General features: G+C 39.4%; 1 protein-coding gene across 1 annotated transcript in view; it reads right to left on the bottom strand.

The window, feature by feature from the left end:
* Positions 1-26,725, bottom strand: part of LOC133616118 (endosomal transmembrane epsin interactor 1-like) — a 321,751-nt gene that overhangs the window by 152,679 nt on the left and 142,347 nt on the right. Inside the window, exon 2 of the mRNA XM_061975233.1 lies at positions 11,968-12,024. Within this exon, the coding sequence (XP_061831217.1) occupies positions 11,968-12,024 (57 nt within the window). The remainder of the gene's footprint in view (positions 1-11,967; positions 12,025-26,725) is intronic.

Below are 26,725 nucleotides of genomic sequence, written 5' to 3'. Positions count from 1 at the left end.
ATTTGAGCGAGGATGAAAGATTTGTGGATGAGGAAAGTGAGAGTGAAGGACTAGAGGGCAGTGGGAGCGATTCAGATAGGGAAGATGCTGTGAGAGGCGGGTGGGACCTGATATTCAGCTGGGAATGACTAAAACAGTAAATAAACACAAGACTCTATTAGCCACAACACAACCAGGCTTATATTTAAAATGCCACAAATTAATCCCGCATAACAAACACCTCCCCCCTCCCGTCCATATAACCCGCCAATACAACTCAAACACCTGCACAACACACTCAATCCCACAGCCCAAAGTACCGTTCACCTCCCCAAAGTTCATACAGCACATATATTTCCCCAAAGTCCCCAAAGTTACGTACGTGACATGCACATAGCGGCACGCATGTACGGGCAAGCGATCAAATGTTTGGAAGCCACAGCTGCATGCGTACTCACGGTACCGTGTCTGCGTATCCAACTCAAAGTCCTCCTGGTAAGAGTCTCTGCTGTCCCAGTTCTCCACAGGCCAATGGTAAAGCTTGACTGTCATCTTCCGGGAATGTAAACAATGAAACATCGGCCGTGTTTGTGTTGCTGAAGTCGGCCGCAATACACCGCTTCCCACCTACAGGTTTCTTCTTTCCTGTCTCCATTGTTCATTGAACAAATTGCAAAAGATTCACCAACACAGATGTCCAGAATACTGTGGAATTTTGCGATGAAACAGACGACTTAATAGCTGGCCACCATGCTGTCTCAAAATGTCCTCTACAATCCGCGACGTCACGCGCTGACGTCATCATACCGAGACGTTTTCAGCAGGATATTTCACGCGAAATTTAAAATTCCACTTTAGTAAGCTAACCCGGCCGTATTCGCATGTGTTGCAATGTTAAGATTTCATCATTGATATATAAACTATCAGACTGCGTTGTCTGTAGTAGTGGGTTTCAGTAGGCCTTTAAGGTCACAGAACATACTTAGAATGTTTGTTCCAAGAGCCAACACAATTCTTGGAAAAAAAAACTACTTTTAGATATGCTGCTCCGTGGTCATGGAATAACTTACAAAATGATCTGAGGTTACCTGAGCTGATCACTTAGGGGGAATTTCAGGCCATTTTGAAGGATCGAGAAACTGTTTACTGTTTTACTGAAACATTGTTTTATATTAGTATAGGTAAGTCATTTATTTTTAACTATGGTGTGTGACCGCCGCTGTTCTTGTTGCTTTTATATGAACTTCTGCAACTTTCATTTGCTGCCCTCTTGGCCAAGTCACGCTTGGAAAAAAGATTTTAATCTCAATTAGTTTTTACCTGGTTCAATAAAGGATATTGATTGATCGATTGAACTATCTCAACCCCAGATGTGCAAGCCATTACCACTATCTTTCTTATTTGTATCTACTCTTCTTTTTTTTTTCTTCCCTGGACCAAAATATTTATGACCTGACAGAGCAAAAGGGAGCGAGAGCCTCGTAAAATCCTCTCACTATCGTCCCTGCAGCCCTCCTCCAGTTGTGTGGTCCTCAAGGAAAGTCTTTGTGTATGATGGGGATGCATATACAGTGAATTTAGTGCAGCATTAGCTAGATCTTTGGAGATATACATAAAGTATACACACCAAGACATGCATATATAGTATATTGGCATGTAAAGGTATAGAACTGAATGTTCCTTCCAAAGTCTTCACACTTTGTGTCGTAGCTGTTAGACTGTGTGGATGACCCTTTGCCACACAGTTGCCTTGGTGACAAGGTGGTGACCTGGCAAGTGCCTGTCCTCATTAGGGCCTCGGGTGACTTCAGGTGAGGAGTACACCATGGACTGATCATCACTCACCAGCCAATCACAGGACAAACAAATATTCACATTCACACCTATGGGACATTTTGAATCTTCAGTAACACAGAGATGCACAGAAAGATACTTCATACCGACAGTCATCAGACTGTATAATGCATATGTTCCTTTTTGACTGTACTTGAATGTATAATAGACTGCATTTATACTATTCACATGTAAAAAATACCTAAGTGTTTATTGTTTATTTTGAGCGAACTGTGGTGCTGAATTTCCTCCAGGGATCAATAAAGTACTTTCTATTCTATTCTATTCTATGGACCCATTTGCAGTCTGGAGGGGTATAAGAAGGTCCCATTTGCACTTGGAGGAGTCCCAAAAGGTCCGAAATGTACCCAAAATTGTCTCCACCCCCGTTCTCTGTCCGTACATTTTTAGGGTTCAGTCATTTTTGGTGTAGGCCGGAGACCTTTGGGGTTACAGTCCTAGTTGGTGGAGCTCTGCGACCTTCAGGGGTGAGATGGCCCCTTTGGCGGAACCCTGGGACCTGCAGGACTTAAGTCCTTTTTCCGAGACCTTGGACTTTCTTGGATACAAGTAAATAGGCCCCAATCTCTTTGGGTTAAATTGTGGTGCAAAAAAATAAGAATCCTAACAAGTGGTGTCAAGTGATAAATGTTTTTAATCAGATTAATCACACTATTGAATTTGGATTAATCATGATTAATCAAATGTTATTATTCACTGCGTACAAGTATATAGGTCCCAATCTCTTTGGGGTCAATTCTGGTTTAAAAAAAATGCTCCAAAGCCCCATTTTATTATAATCCTAACTAATGCTGTCAAATGATATATTTTTGAAATCAGATTAATCACACTTTTGAATTTGTATTAATCATGATTAATCACAGGTTATTACTTTAATTTGTTATATATTGTATATATAGTATAATATAATCCCATCCATCCATTTTCTACCGCTTGTCCCTTTTGGGGTCGCGGGGGGTGCTGCAGCCTATCTCAGCTGCACTTGGGGGGAAGGCGGGGTACACCCTGGACAAGTCGCCACCTATCCCCAGGTGCATGTCTTTGGAGGTGGGAGGAAGCCGGAGTACCCGGAGGGAACCCACGCAGTCACGGGGAGAACATGCAAACTCCACACAAAAAGATCCCCAGCGCGGGATTGAACCGAGGACTACTCAGGACCTTCGTATTGTGAGGCACATGCACTAACCCCTGTCTCACCGTGCTGCCCATATAATATTATATAATACTATAATATATCAGCATATATTATATACTGTATATATAATATGTAAATATTACATATATGTTATATTTTATATTGCTACTATGGTACATTATTTGTCTACTTTATACCTTTTTGTTTTCACCCTCTTTTGGTGCCCTTATGTGCATTATCCTTTCCATCCTTACCCTTTCCATCCTTTGTAACTGAGCTACTGTGTGGAACAATTTCCCTTGTGGATCAATAAAGTTTGTCTAAGTCCAAGTCTACTTGCTTGCATAATTTAGATTAACTTAAAAACTACCCCGATATTTAGACAAAATTGCAATTTAAGTGTCAGAATGTCATCCGGAATTTTGTTCATGTTTTATTTGAATACATATCATTTATCTACTCAAAATCGAGCAACAGTTTTATCCAAATTGCAGTCAGGGTGTATTTTGCATCAACTGATCTTTGCACGTAATGTATGCATGAACCTGATCACTGACTATATAACAAGCTGTGCCGCCTTTGTTAAGGTAAAGGAGCATGTCAAATAAATTGCGTGATTGATCTGTGAATATACATGCTTAAAGCAATATTTTTGTGTGATTAATCACGTGAGTAACCTCATTATTTTTGGCAGCCATAACCCTAACTCTAGGGTCGGCAACCCAAAACGTTGAACGAGCCACATTGGACCAAAAATACAAAAAACGAATCTGTCTGGAGCCGCAAAAAATGAAAAGCCGTATATAAGTCTTATAATGAAGGCAACACATGACGTAAGTGTCTATATTAGCTATAATAGCTTACCATCAAAATGACTGTGTCGCAGGCTGAAGCAAATCTTCGTTGACAGAAATGTTGAAATTTAATATTTATTCTACACATTTTTACAACATTTTACAAATCTTTTAATATATTTATTACAATCTTTGGCAAGCTAGGTACAGTTAGCTGTGGTCTGGAACAACATGGCACACACACAACTATCTGGAATGTGTCATGAGACATGCAAAACTAAATTATATACAAAGAGGATAAAAGTAAAGGATATTAAATGAGCTGAAATATACCTACAAATGAGGCATAATGATGCAATATGTACATACATCTAGCCTAAATAGCATGTTAGCATTGATTAGCTTGCAGTCCTGCAGTGACCAAATATGCCTGATTAGCACTCCAACAAGTCAATAACATCAACAAAGCTCACCTTTGTGCATTCACGCACAGTATAAAACTTTTGGTGGACAAAATGAGACAAAGAAGGAGTGGAAGATTTTACATGTAAACAAACTGTTGCGTCACAGTCCACAGGATGGTGAGTTCAAGAACCACCGAAATTAGTAGGACAAAACGATGTTCACCAAATACTGTCATCAGTGAAGCATACACACAAACATATTAAACAGTGGGCTTTCTAATAATTGGGAAGGTTTGTGTCATGTTCGTCCTGAAACAAAAAATATACTAAAAAATAATTCCCCCCCCATCTTTTTCAATTTTCAATACTTTTTTAAAAATGCTCCAGAGAGCCACTAGGGCAGCACTAAAGAGCCGCATGCGGCTCGAGAGCCGAGGGTTACCCTACCCTGTCCAAGGAAGTTGTCTGTTTCTTCGGTCATCGTGTGAATACATGGAGACATATAGCAGTTGTTTTATTGGCAACATGTGTATTGCCAAGTAGGTACCGCATTTCATTGTTCTGCCTGTCCTTAAAGGTCTTTTGCATGGATAGATGAACAAAATACATTATTTGTGTATGAAAAAAAATACTTTTTTGAACAAATTTTGTCAAGTATGATAATCTCTAATGGCTCAGTGATTAGAAATCATCTGTCGAGTACACCTGTGTTATTTAAGTGCCTCGCCAGCCATGACCTCTTCCGTTCATGTTTGAAGTCTTCTTCTCTGTTGTGCCTTCCTTTGTGTTCTACCACCTGTGTCTTATCATCGGAGTGTCAGTGTTTTTTTTCCCCAAGTCTTGATTTGCACCTAATTTCACTCCAAACATTACAATACTACAGGAAAATTGTTATTTCCATGATATCAAACATGTTGGTAGGTTAAAATAGACTTTTATTTCATGGTATGGTATGGTGTCAATTTATTTCAAACATGCACACACTGATGATTACAATATGTCCGAAAAGAAGTCGGAAGAAGCAAGGTTTATTTAATCTTACCCCTTTTCCACTTCCTACCACTTCCCGTTCTCATCTCGTAACACAGTTTGCATTCTATAGTGAATTTCCAAATACCGCAGTTCTCTTTATAAGTCATCAAATCAATTCTGATTCTCATAATAAGATGAAATATATACCATTTTCAATAAAGTTCAAGATATTAATCAACATTTTCCTTCTTTGTACTTAGTAAACACTTGTAGTTTGAACAACCTCTTGAACTGAGTCATATTAGTACACTGTTTGATTTCTTTACTTAATCCATTCCATAATTTAACTCTACATAGTGATATGCTAAAAGTCTTAAATGTTGTACGCGGATACAAAGGTTTTAAATGACTATAGGTTATATTTGCAAGATTGCTATTGCAACAACACATCCTCAGTAGGGTAAAACTAACCCGTCTCATGACGGTTTAACCCCAAATTTGGTGAGTTCTGCTTCACAATGAAACGTTAAAATTAAATGCCATGAAATGCTCAGTCATTCACAAACAAGGATGGGGCGAGGGTCACCACTTTGTGAACAAATGCGTGAACAAATTGTTTAAGAACAACATTTCTCAACCAGCTATTGCAAGGAATTTAGGGATTACACCATCTACGGTGCGTAATATCATCAAAAGGTTCAGAGAATCTGAAGAAATCATTGCACGTAAGCAGCAAGGCTGAAAACCAATATTGACCTTCGATCCCTCAGGCAGTACTGCATCAAAAACTGACATCGGTGTGTAAAGGATATCACCACATGGGCTCAGGAACACTTCAGGAAACCACTGCCAGTAACTACAGTTCATCGCTACATCTGTAAGTGCAAGTTAAAAACTCTACTATGCAAAGCGAAAGCCATTTATCAACAACACCCAGAAATGCTGCCGGCTTCGCTGGGCTCGAGCTCATCTAAGATGGACGGATGCAAAGTGGAAAAGTGTTCGGTGGTCTGACGAGTCCACATTTTAAATTGCTTTTGGAAACTGTGGACATTGCGTCCTCTGGAACAAAGAGGAAAAGAATCATCTGAATTGTTAAAGGCGAAAAGTTCAAAAGCCAGCATCTGTTTGGATGCTGGCTTTTGTACAACAATTCTTCTCAACAAGAGGAGAAATATAACCTTAGAGGAAGCATTTGTATGCACATACAACACTTAAAATCATCAGCATATCCGTATATGAATTAAATTATGGAAAGGATTAAGCAAATAAATCAAACAAAGTAACAATATGTTTCAGTTTAAGAGACTGTTCAAAGTGTTCACAAAATTATGATGTGATAAGGATTATTTATGTATTTAATATTTGTTTACTTACTTATGGTATATTCAGTGACGTGCGGTCACTAGAGGCAGGTGAGGCGGGGCCTCACCTGCCATCATGGAAAGAAAAAAAATGTAAAAAGAAAACAAATTAATTAAATTGTTATATGTATTCAGTGATTATACTATAAAGTTATTTTCCATTTAACTTCACCAGTTTTCGAATATTTTTATTCAAAATCGCTGAATTTTCACATTTGCCGTTCAAATACTGAGAAGAGACGGTGCGGTGATCAGCAGCCAGTTGAGGCACGTCACTCAGTTGTGCCTCAACATGGATTGCGCAATGACTCGGCTAACTGCTGGCCTGCTGTGCAGTGAGACCGTATTGCTGTATGAACTATATTATACATTTCCATAGTTTAGTTAGCTGAGGTATATAATGTACAGTGTATTTTGTCAACAACTGTTTGCGTGTAACGTATTTCTTGTGCTGAGCAATCATAAAACTGCTGCGAAGACGCACTGTGTGAGGCTCGCAGTAATCCCGCCTCCTGGTGCCGGTTAATGCACCCCCGCGCAGAGTGCACCTCCCAACGGGAGCGCCACACCAACCAAAGCCCACACCCAAACCCTCCACGTGCAAGACCGAATCCACCCAAAAAAAGTCACTTAACAAGAAGCCAAAAAGTGCAAAAACAACAATGCTCGCGACTGCAGGGATACGACATTAGGTACACCTGCAGACTGCAGCACGGATTTCATATTTCATTCATTCACAACTCCTCCAACACGAACACCACTGTTCTCGCACTTATAAGTAAAGGTAAGACCATAATTAGTTGTTTTTTTAATTAAATGTGCTTTTTTGTGTGCTACAGTTTGTATGTGTAAAGTTAAAGTTAAGTTAAAGTACCAATGATTGTCACACACACACTAGGTGTGGTGAAATTTGTCCTCTGCATTTGACCCATCCTCTTCTTCACCCCCTGGGAGGTGAGTGGAGCAGTGGGCAGCAGCGGCGCCGTGCCCGGGAATAATTTTTGGTGATTTAACCCCCAATTCCAACCCTTGATGCTGAATGCCAAGCAGGGAAGAATGCTGGTATGAGCTTTTAAACAAAACCCGTTAACTGCTGCCAATCAAATGGTGAATAAGATACTCTTTAGGGTTCATATGTTTGTAAATCTGACTGTGATGAAGTCAGTGCCTCACCAGCCATCAACCTCACCGCACGTCAATGGGTATATTATTATTATTATATTATTATTTATGTGTTTTATTAAACAGAGAACAAAGCAATAGGCTCTGCTTCTTCCTACTCCTTTTCGGACGCGCTGTAACGAAACAACTGGAAATATGTGATGCATTACATTGTATCGTACGCATGTTCGAAACTGAAACTGAAACTGAACTAAACAAAGTAATTTCCTGTGAAAACGCTGAAAAAACAAACAGATTGTCCTCGTGGAGCGACAGTCAAAATAGTCAGATGCATTCAGAAAGCGGGCTGCCTGTTGCCTCTGCAACAAACATTTGAGTTGATGAAAGCGCGGCAGAGGCGAGCAGGAACAGCCATGACTCACATGCCAGTCACGTCAAACAAGTACGTCAAAATGAATTAATATCGAGCGAAATTCAGAAAATGCAAGGCAGGTATTACCTCGCAGACCCTTGGAAGGACATGACTGACATTGCTGCATTAAAGGAGACACTATTCCAGAAAATTGGCCATGCTTGCTAAGTAAGGAGAGTGCACTCTACTTGTGTGGCCTTCTCTACCTAAATGACGGGATATTTTGTGTGATCTTGGAGAGCGGCAGCGAATCCAATCGCTAGTCTGGTCCGATGTTACACAAAGGCAGAGGAAAAGGTGGGGGAAGGGAGACAGAAACGCGAGGGAAGAGGATCTGTGTAGCGCGGTGATAAAACTAAAGGGAGCGAGACAGGCAATCTGCAGAGAGAGAGATGGGGAGGTGGGGGGTGAAGACAATGTGGTGAAGCCGCAGAAATGAGATGAGATTATTTATGGCATTAAGAGAGCATGAAATAGAGTCGGATGAGAGGCTTAGAAGCTAAACTGCACTTTTTTATTTCAACTTTAAATACAGGGAAGATGAGAAGAAATAATGGCAGAGATAATTTGCATTTAGGAATGTCTTCTTAAAGAAACATAAACAACACGGTTTGCAGGTATGCGGACTAATTCAAGCACAATCTGATATTTGATGTAAGGGATGTCAAAGTCTATCATTGGAGTCCAATGACGTGTTCAAGTTGGCATCACATTATCCGCTGACAATCTCTGAGTACGTTTACACTGCAGATTTGAATTATGGACTCGTCAGACCACAGAACACTTTCCCACTTTGCATCAGTCCATCCAGCGAAGCCGGCGGCGTTTCTGGGTGTTGTTGATAAATGGCTTTCGCGTTGCATACTAGAGTTTTAACTGTAACTCATTTTGGCTTAAAAACTAATGATGCATTTGAAGCTGTAACACTGAAACGCCCTCAGGAAGAGGTGCTTTAAGACACAGCTAGCTAGCTAGCGGCTTTTTTCATTGATTGATTGATTGAGACTTTTATTAGTAGGTTGCACAGTGAAGTACATATTCCGTACAATTGACCACTAAATGGTAACACCCGAATACGTTTTTCAACCTGTTTAAGTCGGGGTCCACTTAAATTGATTCATGATACAGATATAAACTATCATATATACTATCATCATAATACAGTCATCACACCAGATGATCATCAGGGTGTATACATTGAATTATTTACATTATTTACAATTCGGGGTGTGGAGGGAGGGCGGGGGGGTAGGTTTGGTTGTTATCATCAGTCATCAACAATTGAAAACAGAGAAATGGATATTGAAACAGTGTAGGTCTGACTTGGTAGGATTTGGACAACAAGTAGTGGACATAGAGAGAGAGAGAGAGATCAGAAGGCATAAGAAAAGTATCTTCATTTGATTGTTTACATTTGATTATTAACAATCCGGGGAGGGTGTTAGTTTAGGGTTGAAGTTGCCTGGAGGTGTACTGCGGTTTTGAAGGAGGATAGAGATGCCCTTTCTTTTATACCTGTTGGGTGCGCATTCCACATTGATGTGGCATAGAAAGAGAATGAGTTAAGACCTTTGTTAGATCGGAATCTGGGTTTAACGTGGTTAGTGGAGCTCCCCCTGGTGTTGTGGTTATGGTGGTCATTTACGTTAAGGAAGTAGTTTGACATGTACTTCGGTATCAGGGAGGTGTAGCGGATTTTATAGACTAGGCTCAGTGCAAGTTGTTTTACTCTGTCCTCCACACTGAGCCAGCCCACTTTGGAGAAGTGGGTAAGAGTGAGGTGGGATCTGGGGTGGAGGTCTGGAAGTAATCTGACTAGCTTGTTCTGGGATGTTTGGAGTTTAGATTTGAGGGTTTTGGAGGTGCTAGGGTACCAGGAGGTGCAAGTGTAATCGAAAAAGGGTTGAGCGAGAGTTCCCGCTAGAATCCTCATAGTGCTTTTGTTGACCAGAGAGGAGATTCTATAGAGAAATCTCGTTCGTTCGTAGGCTAACGTCCAGCCGCATTCGGCAGTGTTTCAGCTACTTCTAAATCACTAGTCCTCGCCTCCATGGTGACAAATAAAGTACATTTTTTACAAGTATTATCCCTGCAGGACAAGGAATAGCTAAACATGTTTCACTACACACCGTAGCTCACCGGCGTCAAAATGTAAACAAACACCATGGGTGGATCTACACCTGACAACCACTGTAATGATACCAAGTACAGGAGCAAATCTAGTCGATACTACTATGATTACATCAATATTTTTTTAGCATCACAAAATCTTTTTTAATTTTTTATAAATGTATATTATGTTTATAAACTCAGGAAATACGTCCCTGGACACATGAGGACTTAAATTATGACCAATGTATGATCCTGTAACGACTTGGTATCGGATTGATACCCAAATTTGTGGTATCATCCAAAACTCATGTAAAGTATCAAACAACAAAAGAATAAGTGATTATTACATTTTAACAGAAGTGTAGATATAATAATAATAACAATAATACCTGGGATTTATATAGCGCTTTTCTAAGTACCCAAAGTTGCTTTACATGTAGAACCCATCATTCAATCACACCTGGTGGTGGTAAGCTACTTTCATAGCCACAGCTGCCCTGGGGTAGACTGACGGAAGCGTGGCTGCAATTTGCGCCGACGGCCCCTCCAACCACCACCTATCATTCATCATTCAATTCACCGGTGTGTGTGGCACCGGGGCAAAGGGTGAAGTGTCCTGCCCAAAGACACAACGGCAGCGATTTTTGGATGGTAAGAGGCGGGGAGCGAACCTGCAACCCTCAGGTTTCTGGCACGGTTGCTCTACCCACTACGCCATGCCACCCCCAAAGAGAAAGTAAGCAGATATTAACAGTAAATGAACAAGTAGATTAATAATTCATTTTCTACCACTTGCCCCTCATAATGTTGACAAAATAATAGAATATAAATGACACAATATGTTACTGCATACATCAGCAGACAAATTAGGAGCCTTTGTTTGCTTCCTTACTAATAAAATAAAAGTTGTTTCGTATGTTCACTATTTTATTCAAGGAAAAAAATTGCAATAAGAAATATGTTTAACGTACCATAACATTTTTTGTTAAAATAAAGCCAATAATGCCATTTTTTGTGGTCCTCTTTATGTAGAAAAGTATCGAAAAGTAGAGAAATACATTTTGGTATCGGTACCAAAATATTGGTATCGGGACAACACTATTTTATACCAATAGATAGATAACGTACATTGGGCTATTCAAGTGGGGGTGGCCTGAGGGAGGCAAACATTTTGCACCACTCTAAAACACATTAGCAGACCCTAGCATTGGCATTTCAACCTTGCTGGCAAACATAGGACACTGGGGTCCAAATGTGTGGTTTACATTACCGAGGCGTTCCTCAAGGCACCCCTTTAAGTCCTTTCTATCTTGAGAGTTTTATATATTTTTTTAAAGTAATGCGATTTATTTAAGGTGTTGCTTTAGCTTTTTTATTTATATACAGTCAGTAGTCACTTGTTCGACTTCTTTAATTGAATTAGTGGTGTTCTTTAAGGTTCCATTTTAGGTCCTCCCTTTGTCATCATTTGTAAAAGAAGCACATTTTTGCAGAAGGTCTTTAAAAACGGCAGAGCTCTTCTGTAACTTTGACAAAATACACAGAACACAAACAATTGTTTACTGTAGAGGACACTGGTTCTTCAGAGTATACAAAATAAGACTCAAAGTGAAGGGAGAAGTATTTAGCTTTTTGGAAATGTGGACAATTTAGTTCAATATCCCTGATGTACACCTTTACACAAAGCTTGATCCTCAACCTTGCGTGACCTCATCTGATCACAAAAAAAATCATCCACAAAATCCCAAAGAAAGGAACCCTCTTATGAAACGGCGGTTTCATTGTCGGCGCAGTGTGAGGGCGTTCAGCGAATACTTACCACCAATGAGAGCGGCCTCTTCCATGAAACCACTCCAATTAGCCCCGAGAGAAGAACCTGCACACAAAAGCACATGAAGGACGTTGTCAGAGCGAATGCATGTAAGCAAGACTATGAATACACAGATTAGTTGATACAGATGCATATGCTTGTTTGTTTACATTCGGAAGTCACTCCAATTAAATGTTTATACAATCACATTTTGTGCACTCCGTTTAGCGCGTGGTATTTGAATCTAAATAGATCAGGCCCATGGTGTCAAAATGAAATGTGTTTTTTTCATAGGTTTTGCACATTTATTGTGTTTTGTTTACTTTTTAAATTATTGCCCAAGCGGCATAACAGTTTTGAATTGGCTTCACTGCAAGAGGAGATATCAAACACTTTTCTTTCCCCGTTGTATTTTTTTACCTTTCATATCAACTTTGGACCTTATAGAATATAAACACATGACTATAGAACACATTGGATTGAACTAAACTGTAGTTGTCAATATAGTCTATTAATTGTTCATATCTGATTATTTATAGTAAATACAAATATTTAAATAATTGTAAAATATTATTAATACATTATTTCTTAAAGGCCTACTGAAATGCGACTTTCTTATTCAAACGGGGATAGCAGGTCCATTCTATGTGTCATACTTGATCATTTCGCGATATTGCCATATTTTTGCTGAAAGGATTTAGTAGAGAACATCGACGATAAAGTTCGCAGCTTTTGATCGCTGATAAAAAAGCCTTGCCTGTACCGGAAGTAGCAGACGATATGCGCGTGACGTCACAGGTTGTGGAGCTCCTCACATCTGCACTTTGTTTACAATCATGGCCACCAGCAGCGAGAGCGATTCGGACCGAGAAAGCGACGATTTCCCCATTAATTTGAGCAAGGATGAAAGATTTGTGGATCAGGAAAGTGAGAGTGAAGGACTAGAAGGCAGTGGGAGCGATTCAGATAGGGAAGATGCTGTGAGAGGCGGGTGGGACCTGATATTCAGCTGGGAATGACTAAAACAGTAAATAAACACAAGACATATATATACTCTATTAGCCACAACACAACCAGGCTTATATTTAATATGCCACAAATTAATCCCGCATAACAAACACCTCCCCCCTCCCGTCCATATAACCCGCCAATACAACTCAAACACCTGCACAACACACTCAATCCCACAGCCCAAAGTACCGTTCACCTCCCCAAAGTCCCCAAAGTTACGTACGTGACATGCACATAGCGGCACGCACGTAAGGGCAAGCGATCAAATGTTTGGAAGCCACAGCTGCATGCGTACTCACGGTACCGCGTCTGCTATCCAACTCAAAGTCCTCCTAGTAAGAGTCTCTGTTGCCCCAGTTCTCCACAGGCCAATGGTAAAGCTTGACTGTCATCTTCTGGGAATGTAAACAATGAAACACCGGCTGTGTTATGCGGCACAACAGTCAGGGGGTGCATTCTACGGCACAACACCTGCCGCAATACACCGCTTCCCACCTACAGCTTTCTTCTTTGCTGTCTCCATTGTTCATTGAACAAATTGCAAAAGATTCACCAACACAGATGTCCAGAATTCTGTGGAATTTTGCGATGAAAACAGACGACTTAATAGCTGGCCACCATGCTGTCCCAAAATGTCCTCTACAATCCGTGACGTCACGCGCAGGCGTCATCATACCGAGACATTTTCAGCAGGATATTTCGCGCAAAATTTAAAATTGCACTTTAGTAAGCTAACCCGGCCGTATTGGCATGTGTTGCAATGTTAAGATTTCATCATTGATATATAAACTATCAGACTGCGTGGTCGGTAGTAGTGGGTTTCAGTAGGCCTTCAAGATCTAATTACAAACGTACTTAAACTTCATTTTTGTTGGTTGTGTCTTTTATGCTTGCTCGGGCTCCCAACTTCTGGTCATTAAGTGTTATACAGTAAACCCTTGTTTAACGCTGTTAATTGGGTCCAGGCCTGGCCGTGATAAATTAATTTCCGCGAAGTAGGAATGATGAATTATGAATGTATTATTTTCATAGCTAGTGCATGAAAAACATTTATGACATTCTAAATGTGTTTTTAATATTAAGTAAGCCCTCCAGACCAGGGGTCCCCAAACTACGGCCCGCGAGCGTCCAAAATCCGGCCCGCGGGATGTCGCAAGTTTTTTTTAAATTTGTCCGACTGCTACCTCTCTTGTTTATAATGTCTATTTTCTGCTGGATCTATTCTTTATTTTACGCTCCCCTCTTTTTGCTGCAGCTGTCACTGTAAGACTGTACATCAGGGGTGTCCAACTCATTTTAGCTCGGGGGCCGCATGGAGGGATATCTGTGCAAACGCGGCCGAATACAGCCAGCCAGTGTCCAAAGTCTCAAGTTTTTTTTTCCATTTGTCCTTTCTAATCTATTTTCTACCGCTTGTTACTCTCGGGGTCTCCGAGACGCTCAGACAAATCATATTGTCAAAAAATGCATTTTCCCATCGATAACATCGATTAGTGCGTGAGGAATATCTATATGTATATATATATATATATATATATATATATATATATATATATATATATATATATATATATATACAGTATATATATATATATATATATATATATATATACAGTATATATATTAGAGATGTCCGATAATGGCTTTTTTGCCGATATCCGATATTCCGATATTGTCCAACTCTTAATTACCGATACCGATATCAACCGATACCGATATCAACCGATACCGATATATACAGTTGTGGAATTAACACATTATTATGCCTAATTTTGTTGTGATGCCCCGCTGAATGCATTAAACAATGTTACAAGGTTTTCCAAAATAAGAGAACAACTTCAACTCAAGTTATGGAAAAAAGTGCCAACATGGCACTGCCATATTTATTATTGAAGTCACAAAGTGCATGATTTGTTTAAACATGCCCCAAAACAGCAGCTTGGAATTTGTGACATGCTCTCCCTGAGAGAGCATTAGGAGGTTGTGGTGGGCGGGGTTAGGGGGTAGCGGGGGTGTATATTGTAGCGTCCCGGAAGAGTTATTGCTGCAGGGGGTTCTGGGTATTTGTTCTGTTGTGTTTATGTTGTGTTACGGTGCGGATGTTCTCCCGAAATGTGTTTGTCATTCTTGTTTGGTGTGGGTTCACAGTGTGGCGCATATTTGTAACAGTGTTGAAGTTGTTTATACGGCCACCCTCGGTGTGACCTGTATGGCTGTTGATCAAGTATGCATGGCATTCACTTGTGTAAGTGTCAAAAGCTGTAGATATTACGTGACTCGACCGGCACGAAAAGGCAGTGCCTTTAAGGTTTAGTGGCTATACTTCATCCTATGTCCGTGTACACAGCAGCGTTTTAAAAAGTCATACATTTTACTTTTTGAAAACCGATGCCGATAATTTTGAAACCGATACCGATAATTTCCGATATTACATTTTACAGCATTTATCGGCACTCAGTATCAAGGGTTGGAATTGGGGGTTAAATCACCAAAAATGATTCCCGGGCACGGCCACCGCTGCTGCCCACTGCTCCCCTCACCTCCCAGGGGGTGATCAAGGGTGATGGGTCAAATGCAGAGAATAATTTCGCCACACCTAGTGTGTGTGTGTCAATCATTGGTACTTTAACTTTAACTTTAACTTTAAATAGATGTCTGTGAAACTATCAAAGCTGCCCCCATTGATCGTGCTGACTGGCCACACCATTTGACTGACACACTAAAGAGCTGAATTACTTAGTCGAGGACCTTATGAGGTAAACTCAAGACTTCACATTCCCTAAAAGAGATGATGAAGGAAGTTTCCATCACCACTACTTCCACAGACATTTAGAGAAAGGAGAGAAAAATAATTGAAATGGTTTATATTTTTTCTCCAGATTGCATTTTTTTGTTTGTACAAATAAATAATTGCTAACTGTCTTGCCGCATATTAGGGCTGGGAGATATATGGAATTTGTAAGAAGTATTGATATATTTTTAAACAAGATATTAATTAAGAAAATATCGTACTATCGATATAATTTATTTCACGTTAAAATGACCAAACACCGCTTATTTGTTGTGTTCCTTGTTCTCCCCCACTTCCCATTCCCTCTCAACACTCCCCTTCCTCCATCCAAGACGTGCTTGCACGTATAAGAACACCCATGATTGGTTGGTTGTGTTAGGAACTTGCATGGCTGCCGGATTAGTTACCACAAGATGCAGGAACCAGGAGAACGGTGTGCAGGTAAGATGAGTTTTAATCTTATTAAACAGAAGGAGAAAGCAGTCTTGTATGTAACAGTTACCAACATAAGTCAATCTTCGAGCACTGAGGAGTGCTCGAGACAGGCATAAATAGAAACATGCTGATTGGCAGCAGGTGTGGACCGGCTGCCATCAACAGCAGGTGAGGAAAAAACACAGCGCTCAATGGGACAAGCAGGAAATGGAAACAAAATAAGAGCACTGATGGGAAGTAAATACAAAACAAAGAAGCACAAACAGAAATGAAGTGACAGATCATCGCAGGTTGTTTACTATGATTAGTCACGATTGGTTGACATTAGAGATGTCCGATAATATCGGCAGGCCGATATTATGTGACTAAATGCGTTAAAATGTAATATCGGAAATTATCGGTATCGTTTTTTTTATTATCGGTATCGTTTGTTTTTTTGTTTTTTTTGTTTTTTAATTAAATCAACATAAAAAACACAAGATACACTTACAATTAGTGCACCAACCCAAAAAACCTCCCTCCCCCATTTACACTCATTCACACAAAAGGGTTGTTTCTTTCTGTTACCGTATTTTTCGGACTATAAGTCGCAGTTTTTTTCATAGTTTGGCCGGGCTCCAGTGCGACTTATATATGTTTTTTTCCTTTTTTATTATGCATTTTCGGCAGGTGCGACTTATACTCCAGTGCGACTTATACTCCGAAAAACACGGTATTAATATTCTGGTTCCTACATTATATATCAATATATATCAATACAGTCTGCAAGGGATACAGTCCGTAAGCACACATGATTGTGTGTGCTGCTGGTCCACTAATAGTACTAACCTTAAACAGTTCATTTTACTCATTTTCATTAATATCTAGTTTCTATGTAACTGTTTTTATATTATTTTACTTTATTTTTTATTCAAGAAAATGTTTTTAATTTATTTATCTTGTTTTATTTTATAATTTTTTTTTAAAAGTACCTTATCTTCACCATACCTGGTTGTCCAAATTAGGCATAATAATGTGTTAATTCCACGACTGTACATATCGGTTGATATCGGTATCGGTAATTAAAGAGTTGGACAATATCGGAATATCGGATATCGGCAAAAAGCCATTATCGGACATCCCTAGTTGACATTAGGGCAAAACATTAGGGACAGGCCAATCAGAGGTAAGATAGGGCAGGTTATGGAACCAGGAAGGGAAATCACAACAGACATCCCAAATGACGATGAGAGAGTCACAGAAGAGAAGAGGGACTGTTCAAGCGGGCGATTTATATATTAAAAAAACTAGTGGAAGATGGCAGAAGGATTCTCTTCTTTAGATTTTTCTTTTAACGATGTAGACGACGTCCAGGAAACCCACAATGCGTCTACTTGGCCACATTTGGACTAAAGTGGCCACATTCTTTTGAGTTGTTTACCATGTAAGCCCAAATCAAAACTGTTCTCTGGTTGCCAAAAATGTATGCCGAAGTGAGGAAGATCATAGCCGCATAATTAAGCCAAGTCACTTACTTGGCGCTGACCAGAACCGTACGTGTGTGACAGTCCATTACATCGTCGACTGGGAATCACAAAGTGCCTACCTGCAAACTTGTTTTTTATCTGGGTTTGATACATTTTGTATTATTTGCACAACTATGTTATTTATTTCACGTGGAAAGAATATTTTTCTATTTTATTTATGTTATGCAATGCTGTACTACTTAAACAGTTTATTTTCTGTGCTGTTAATACCTGTCATGTCTGTGTTGGTCATGTTTTTTGTTTGGCCATGTGCTGTTTGTTTTTTGGACACTTTCTTAGTTCCTGGTTGTTCACTCCCTTGTTTTGTTTCCATAGCAACCCATTAGTTTCCCCCTGTCATGTCACGCACCTGTTTCACGTTTTGAGTCACGCACCTGTTGTTAATCATGTCTGTGTTATTTAAGCTTTTCATTTTCTGTTGGTCAGTCTGGTGACATCATACCCCTGACACACTCTCCACACACCCTTATGACCCTTGCTGCTCTTTTTCATGCCGTTTTCTCGTCCAAGTAAGTTTTCTTTATTCATGCCATAGTTTGCAAGTTTTGTTTCATTGTTCATAGTTTCTGCCTTTGTGCAAGTTTTGTGTTTATAGTCAAGTTTTGTACTTCCGCCCTTGTGCGCGCCTTTCATTCTTTTTTTGAGTGTTAAAATTAAATATGTATTCACCTGCACGTCATGTCTGGTCCAAATCATTTGCACCTCGGGAGAACAAACCACGCCATAGTCCAAGTCTTGACAAATACCCATCTTGACTACCTACCGCATATAAACTTTTCTCTGGATGGAGGGGTGCATTTTTCTCAGGTGGGCCGTGGGAGATTTCATTCTCGCCTGGGAAATCAAATGGCTCTGCATCTTTACAAATCGCAAACTCCAAAGCGCGATGTGGCGAGGGATGACTGTTTTACATTACTCATTAGGCTGCAGTCTCGATGAATATTAAATGCCAAAACGGGGCCACAAACAAAATCTTGTTTAAGGCAACAAAAAGCCTACACATTCATCTCCAGCCACGATACTGAGTGGATTCCACATTGGCTCAAACATTCTAATCAATTTAGTTTGACACTTTGATTTCTTTTAGTGTTATGCAGATAAGGCCCGTGGGAGGCATTACTGACACCATTCGATTAAAGGAAAAAACTAACAAACACTAAATGTCATCAATCCCTTTTGTTTCTCCATTTAGCCAATCAGCTTCTATGTCCATGTTTGTCAGCTTCTTTCTTACCAGTTGTGTTTAGCCATCTTGTCTAATCCGTTTAGCATTGCCTGCTGGTTTGGTCAAATAGTTTGTCAACAGCAATCAGCCTCATAGTCCAGCCTCCGCTTTTGATATGGACCGTCTTATGACATTACACACTATATCATAACGCTACGTTTGACTCTCTGCCATGGACTCATCTAGTCTGCCCTCTTCTGTGACAGTCTCCCTGCAGCTTGCTGTATTTTTTTTAAAAGTCAGTCATCAATGCAGTACAAGACAATGTCGGATCAGTTTTATTTATATTCATATCGCACCAATTCATAACAGAAGTTATGTCCTCAGGGATGGCCTACAATCTGTATCGCGATATATATTGCAGCCTCTTGCACTGAGGATATATCGTATTTTCCGGACTATAAGTCCCACATAGTTATAAGCCGCACCCACTAAATTTTAGAACAGTGGTTCTTAAGGTACCGAACCCCACCAGTTTCATATGCGCATTCACCGAACCCTTCTTTAGTGAAAAATACAATTTATTTTTTCAAATTCAAGACAAAGCTATATGTTTTTGGTAACACTTTAGTATGAGGAACATATTCTAAGTAACAAAGGCTTAATTTAGAGTTTTTTGGACACTAGGGGAACATATTCTTAGTAACAAAGACTTAATTTAGAGTCATTTGGTTAGGGTTAGGGTTAGAGGGTTAGAGTTATAATAAGGCCATGCCGAATAAGGCATTAATAAGTACTTAATAATGACTAGTTAAGAGCCAATATGTTACTAATTTGCATGTTAATAAGCAACTAATTAATAGTGAATATGTTCCCCATGCTAAAGTGTTACCATGTTTTTTTACTGGTGCACAAAATGAACGGTGCATGAACATCACCTTGTTCAAACAACAAAACCAACACAGTGCATAAACTCACAACAAATTACACACCTGCAAATCAGTCTGACTTCTGCTGTTGCCGTATCCGTAATACGCCGATAGGGAGAAGTTTTTATTTACACGATGAGTCGGGTGTGTTTTGACCTCCGCCGAACCCCTGAGTCCGACTCACCGAACCCCTAGGGTTCGATCGAACCCAGGTTAAGAACCACTGGTTTAGAAGAAAAAAATATTTTTTGTATATTAGATGCACTGGACTATAAACCACAGATATACAGTCGTCGTCAAAAGTTTACATACACTTGTAAAGAACATAATGTCATGGCTGTCTGTAGTTTCCAATAATTTTTACAACTCTTTTTTTTTGTGACAGAGTGATTGGAGCACATACTTGTTGGTCACAAAAAACATTCATGAAGTTTGATTCTTTTATGAATTTATTATGGGTCTACGGAAAATGTGAGCAAATCTGCTGGGTCAAAAGTATACATACAGCAATGTTAATATTTGGTTACATGTCCCTTGGCAAGTTTCACTGCAATAAGGCGCTTTTGGTGGCCATCCACAAGCTTCTGGCAAGCTTCTCCTGACAAAATTGGTGCAGTTCAGCTAAATTGGTTGGTTTTCTGACATGGACTTGTTTCTTCAGCATTGTCCACACGTTTAAGTCAGGACTTTGGGAAGGCCATTCTAAAACCTTAATTATACGGATCTATTCCATTGCATGGCTTGATTTTTTTTGCTCGCTTCTGCTTTTTGCAGAAACATTAAGGCCCCTTTTATACTCAGATAGTTTGTGCGCTGCTTGCTGTTCAACAGCCTTCTTGGCTTGGTTGAGCACCACTGGTTTTCACTTCCGGTAAAAAGTCACGTCACAGAATACAAGCAATAGACGGTATTTTCCACATACTTTGTGGATTGGAAATATAATTGGATATGGTTTAACGGATAATCACAATTGATCATATGATGTCAACTTACACATGTACAAACCCCGTTACCATATGAGTTGGGAAATTGTGTTAGATGTAAATATAAACAAAATACAATGATTTGCAAATAATTTTCAACCCATATTCAGTTGAATATGCTACAAAGACAACATATTTGATGTTCAAACTGATAAACGTTTTTTTTTTTTTGCAAATAATCATTAACTTTAGAATTTGATGCCAGCAACACGTGCCAAAGAAGTTGGGAAAGGTGGCAATAAATACTGATAAAGTTGAGGAATGCTCATCAAACACTTATTTGGAACATCCCACAGGTGAACAGGCAAATTGGGAACCGGTGGGTGCCATGATTGGGTATAAAAGTAGATTACATGAAATGCTCAGTCATTCACAAACAAGGATGGGGCGAGGGTCACCACTTTGTCAACAAATGCGTGAGCAAATTGTTGAACAGTTTAAGAAAAACCTTTCTCAACCAGCTATTGCAAGGAATTTAGGGATTTCAACATCTACGGTCCGTAATATCATCAAAGAGTTCAGAGAATCTGGAGAAATCACTGCACGTAAGCAGCTAAGCCCGTGACCTTCGATCCCTCAGGCTGTACTGCATCAACAAGCGACATCAGTGTGTAAAGGATATCACCACATGGGCTCAGGAAAACTTCAGAAACCCACTGTCAGTAACTACAGTTGGTCGCTACATCTGTAAGTGCAAGTTAAAACTCTCCTATGCAAGGCGAAAACCGTTTATCAACAACACCCAGAAACGTCGTCGGCTTTGCTGGGCCTGAGCTCATCTAAGATGGACTGATACAAAGTGAAAAAGTCTTCTGTGGTCTGACGAGTCCACATTTCAAATTGTTTTTGGAAACTGTGGACGTCGTGTCCTCCGGACCAAAGAGGAAAAGAACCATCTGGATTGTTATAGGCGCAAAGTTGAAAAGCCAGCATCTGTGATGGTATGGGGGTGTATAAGTGCCCAAGACATGGGTAACTTACACATCTGTGAAGGCGCCATTAATGCTGAAAGGTACATACAGGTTTTGGAGCAACATATGTTGCCATCCAAGCAACGTTACCATGGACGCCCCTGCTTATTTCAGCAAGACAATGCCAAGCCACGTGTTACATCAACGTGGCTTCATAGTAAAAGAGTGCGGGTACTAGACTGGCCTGCCTGTAGTCCAGACCTGTCTCCCATTGAAATTGTGTGGCGCATTATGAAGCCTAAAATACCACAACGGAGACCCCCGGACTGTTGAACAACTTAAGCTGTACATCAAGCAAGAATGGGAAAGAATTCCACCTGAGAAGCTTAAAAAATGTGTCTCATCAGTTCCCAAACGTTTACTGAGTGTTGTTAAAAGGAAAGGCCATGTAACACAGTGGTGAACATGCCCTTTCCCAACTACTTTGGCGCCTGTTGCAGCCATGAAATTCTAAGTTAATTATTATTTGCAAAAAAAAAAAAAAAGTTTATGAGTTTAAACATCAAATATCTTGTCTGTGTAGCATATTCAACTGAATATGGGTTGAAAAGGATTTGCAAATCATTGTATTCCGTTTATATTTACATCTAACACAATTTCCCAACTCATATGGAAACAGGGTTTGTACTGTAATGGCAGTGAGACTTTCTTTCACCTTCTACCAAAATACTTTTTTTAAAAGGCTTCACAAAGTAAGAAGTGAAGAAGCATTTTGAATTAAAGGTGAAATGTCTTTAATTTCAAAGACAAAATCCTGTCGCTTTCAATTCAGTCTTTGTGAACTCCATTATGACACGGTTACCACACAACCTTACCAACACAAGATATCAATTTCTGTGTTTCTTGACCCTGATTTGCACTCCGGTCATACTCTACTGAAAAAAACGTATTGTCTTATTTTCACGTTTAACATGGAAAACAGCAAAAAGCAAGCAACTGTTTCATTTAAATATTCACAAAAAGTGGTGGAAGTTTAGTGAACCTCACAGACTAGTACTGTCATCGGACTACTCACTATGTAAAATATATGGAGACATATTCATCACTGCCAATGTCCATATTACCATAGTTCTGCATATCCTACAATGCAATATAGCGTCGACTACGATTTTGCACCTTATTACGATGTCATATGTATGGATTTATTGTGCACTGTCTTACAACGTTATGTGAATGGATTTACTGTCTAATTCAGGGGTGTCTAAACTACAGCCTGCCGGTCAAATGCAGGCCTTAAATTTGGCCCACAAGACGGCGCAAGTTCAATAAGCATTATGGCCTAGAGTGGTGTATATCATATATAAATAACCAGTGTTCTATTAACTGCAACTGCGTTATCGTTCGGTGGCCAACTAAAGTAACTCAACTAAGAATTATTTTTCATAGGAAACATAGCACAGCATTTATTCATATGACACGTTCCGAACAATCTTTCCTGGTCATGGTGCAGAAAAACAAATCAATATATATATATATATATATATATATATATATATATATATATATATATATATATATATATATATATATATATATATATATATTTATTGATTTTATTTTTGTAATTTTTTTTTATAATTTTTTAATGGCATGACAACGCGTCGTCACGTCATGACATTGCTGGGTTTACGAGCAGAATAGCATTTTCGGCAGCGCACAATCACAGAGTACTTACATGCCGACAAGGTGTGCAGACAGAAAAGGAGAACGGACGCATTTCGGCCTAAAAGCTAACGATAAAGGTGAAGCTATAACACTGAAACGCCCTCAGGAAGAGGTGCTTTAAGACATGACTAGCTAGCTAGCATCTAAAATCCATCTGCAGTCGGCAGTGTTTTAGCTACTTCTAAATCACTAATCCTCGCCTCCATGGCGACAAATAAAGTACGTTTCTTACTAGTATCATCCCTGCAGGACGAGGAATAGCTAAACATGTTTCACTACACACCGTAGCTCACCGGCGTCACCGCTAATGACGCCGTTCCTGAATGTAAACAAATGCCATGACATTAACTGTAATGATACCAAGTACAATAGCGTATCTAGTCGATACTACTAAATGGTAAATGGGTTATATTTGTATAGCGCTTTTCTACCTTTTTTAAGGAACTCAAAGCGCTTTGACACTATTTCCACATTCACCCATTCACACACACACATTCACACACTGATGGCGGGAGCTGCCATGCAAGGCGCTAACCAGGACCCATCAGGAGCAAGGGTGAAGTGTCTTGCTCGAGGACACAACGGACGTGACTAGGATGATAGAAGGTGGGGATTGAACCAGGAACCCTCAGGTTGCTGGCACAGCTACTCTCCCAACTTCGCCACCCCGTCCCCAACTAGCGTCACAAAATATTTTTTCCTTTTTTTAAACTTCATTTTATGTTTATAAACTCAGTAAATATGTCCCTGGACACATGAGGACTTTGAATATGACCAATGTATGATCCTGTAACTGCTTGGTAACGGATCAATACCTAAACTTGTGGTATAATCCAAAACTAATGTAAAGCATCCAAACAACAGAAGAATAAATGATTATTACATTTTAACAGAAGTGTAGATAGAACATGTTAAAACGGAAAATAACCAGAAATGAACAAATAGATTAATAATCAATTTTTACAGCTTGTCCCTCCTAATTTTGACAAAATAATAGAATGATAAATGACACAATATGTTACTGCATATGTCAGCAGACTAAATTAGGAGTCCCGATACCAAAATTTTGGTATCGGGACAACCTAAATCAACATAAAAAATATGTCAAAATCACACCAATTTAAATGCATTATAATGGATGATGGGGAAAATGCAAAACACTCTCCACACTTATCCATGTTTGGCGCATTTATATATATGTATATATACAGTAAATATATATATATATATATATATATATATATATATATATATATATATATGTATGCATATATATATATATATATATATATATATATATATATATATATATATATACATATATATATATATATATATATATATATATATATACAGGTAAAAGCCAGTAAATTAGAATATTTTGAAAAACTTGATTTATTTCAGTAATTGCATTCAAAAGGTGTAACTTGTACATTATATTTATCCATTGCACACAGACTGATGCATTCAAATGTTTATTTCATTTAATTTTGATGATTTGAAGTGGCAACAAATGAAAATCCAAAATTCCGTGTGTCACAAAATTAGAATATTACTTAAGGCTAATAAAAAAGGGATTTTTAGAAATGTTGGCCAACTGAAAAGTATGAAAATGAAAAATATGAGCATGTACAATACTCAATACTTGGTTGGAGCTCCTTTTGCCTCAATTACTGCGTTAATGCGGCGTGGCATGGAGTCGATGAGTTTCTGGCACTGCTCAGGTGTTGTGAGAGCCCAGGTTGCTCTGATAGTGGCCTTCAACTCTTCTGCGTTTTTGGGTCTGGCATTCTGCATCTTCCTTTTCACAATACCCCACAGATTTTCTATGGGGCTAAGGTCAGGGGAGTTGGCGGGCCAATTTAGAACAGAAATACCATGGTCCGTAAACCAGGCACGGGTAGATTTTGCGCTGTGTGCAGGCGCCAAGTCCTGTTGGAACTTGAAATCTCCATCTCCATAGAGCAGGTCAGCAGCAGGAAGCATGAAGTGCTCTAAAACTTGCTGGTAGACGGCTGCGTTGACCCTGGATCTCAGGAAACAGAGTGGACCGACACCAGCAGGTGACATAGCACCCCAAACCATCACTGCCATGTCATCTGCTGGTGTCGGTCCACTCTGTTTCCTGAGATCCAGGGTCAACGCAGCCGTCTACCAGCAAGTTTTAGAGCACTTCATGCTTCCTGCTGCTGACCTGCTCTATGGAGATGGAGATTTCAAGTTCCAACAGGACTTGGCGCCTGCACACAGCGCAAAATCTACCCGTGCCTGGTTTACGGACCATGGTATTTCTGTTCTAAATTGGCCCGCCAACTCCCCTGACCTTAGCCCCATAGAAAATCTGTGGGGTATTGTGAAAAGGAAGATGCAGAATGCCAGACCCAAAAACGCAGAAGAGTTGAAGGCCACTATCAGAGCAACCTGGGCTCTCATAACACCTGAGCAGTGCCAGAAACTCATCGACTCCATGCCACGCCGCATTAACGCAGTAATTGAGGCAAAAGGAGCTCCAACCAAGTATTGAGTATTGTACATGCTCATATTTTTTATTTTCATACTTTTCAGTTGGCCAACATTTCTAAAAATCCCTTTTTTGTATTAGCCTTAAGTAATATTCTAATTTTGTGACACACGGAATTTTGGATTTTCATTTGTTGCCACTTCAAATCATCAAAATTAAATGAAATAAACATTTGAATGCATCAGTCTGTGTGCAATGAATAAATATAATGTACAAGTTACACCTTTTGAATGCAATTACTGAAATAAATCAAGTTTTTCAAAATATTCTAATTTACTGGCTTTTACCTGTATATATATATATATATATATATATATATATATATATATATATATATATATATATATATATATATATATATATATATATATTATAGTCCAATGCAGCACCCCCAGGCAAAAAGCAATTCTAATTCTATGACGTGGATGTGGAAAAAACGCACATGATAGGATTGAGATTTGTGAAGATAAAGACCGAGCATCCAAGCCAATTTTCCCTTCAGCCCAGTGAGGTGCGGCGAGCTTCATGGTTGATGAGGCTCTGACTTTTTTTAACATATGTTAACACTGGTTGCTCATTAAGAAGGAAGGACAGGCTAGACACACAGTTGAACTCACGCAGTGTATCAATAACAAAGTATTGTATGTCTTTCTCTGCAGTTTATTGTCCGATCAATGAGAATAAAGATGTCACACTTATACTAAAGACATTACACCCTAGCATAAACACTATTTTAGTATACAGTATTTGGTTGTTTAGGGTCACAACTG

Source organism: Nerophis lumbriciformis, linkage group LG15, assembly GCF_033978685.3.
Source record: "Nerophis lumbriciformis linkage group LG15, RoL_Nlum_v2.1, whole genome shotgun sequence".
Classification (NCBI taxonomy): Eukaryota; Metazoa; Chordata; class Actinopteri; order Syngnathiformes; family Syngnathidae; genus Nerophis; species Nerophis lumbriciformis.
Note: the sequence above shows the minus strand (reverse complement) of the source record. Positions and strands in the feature narration are given on the sequence as shown.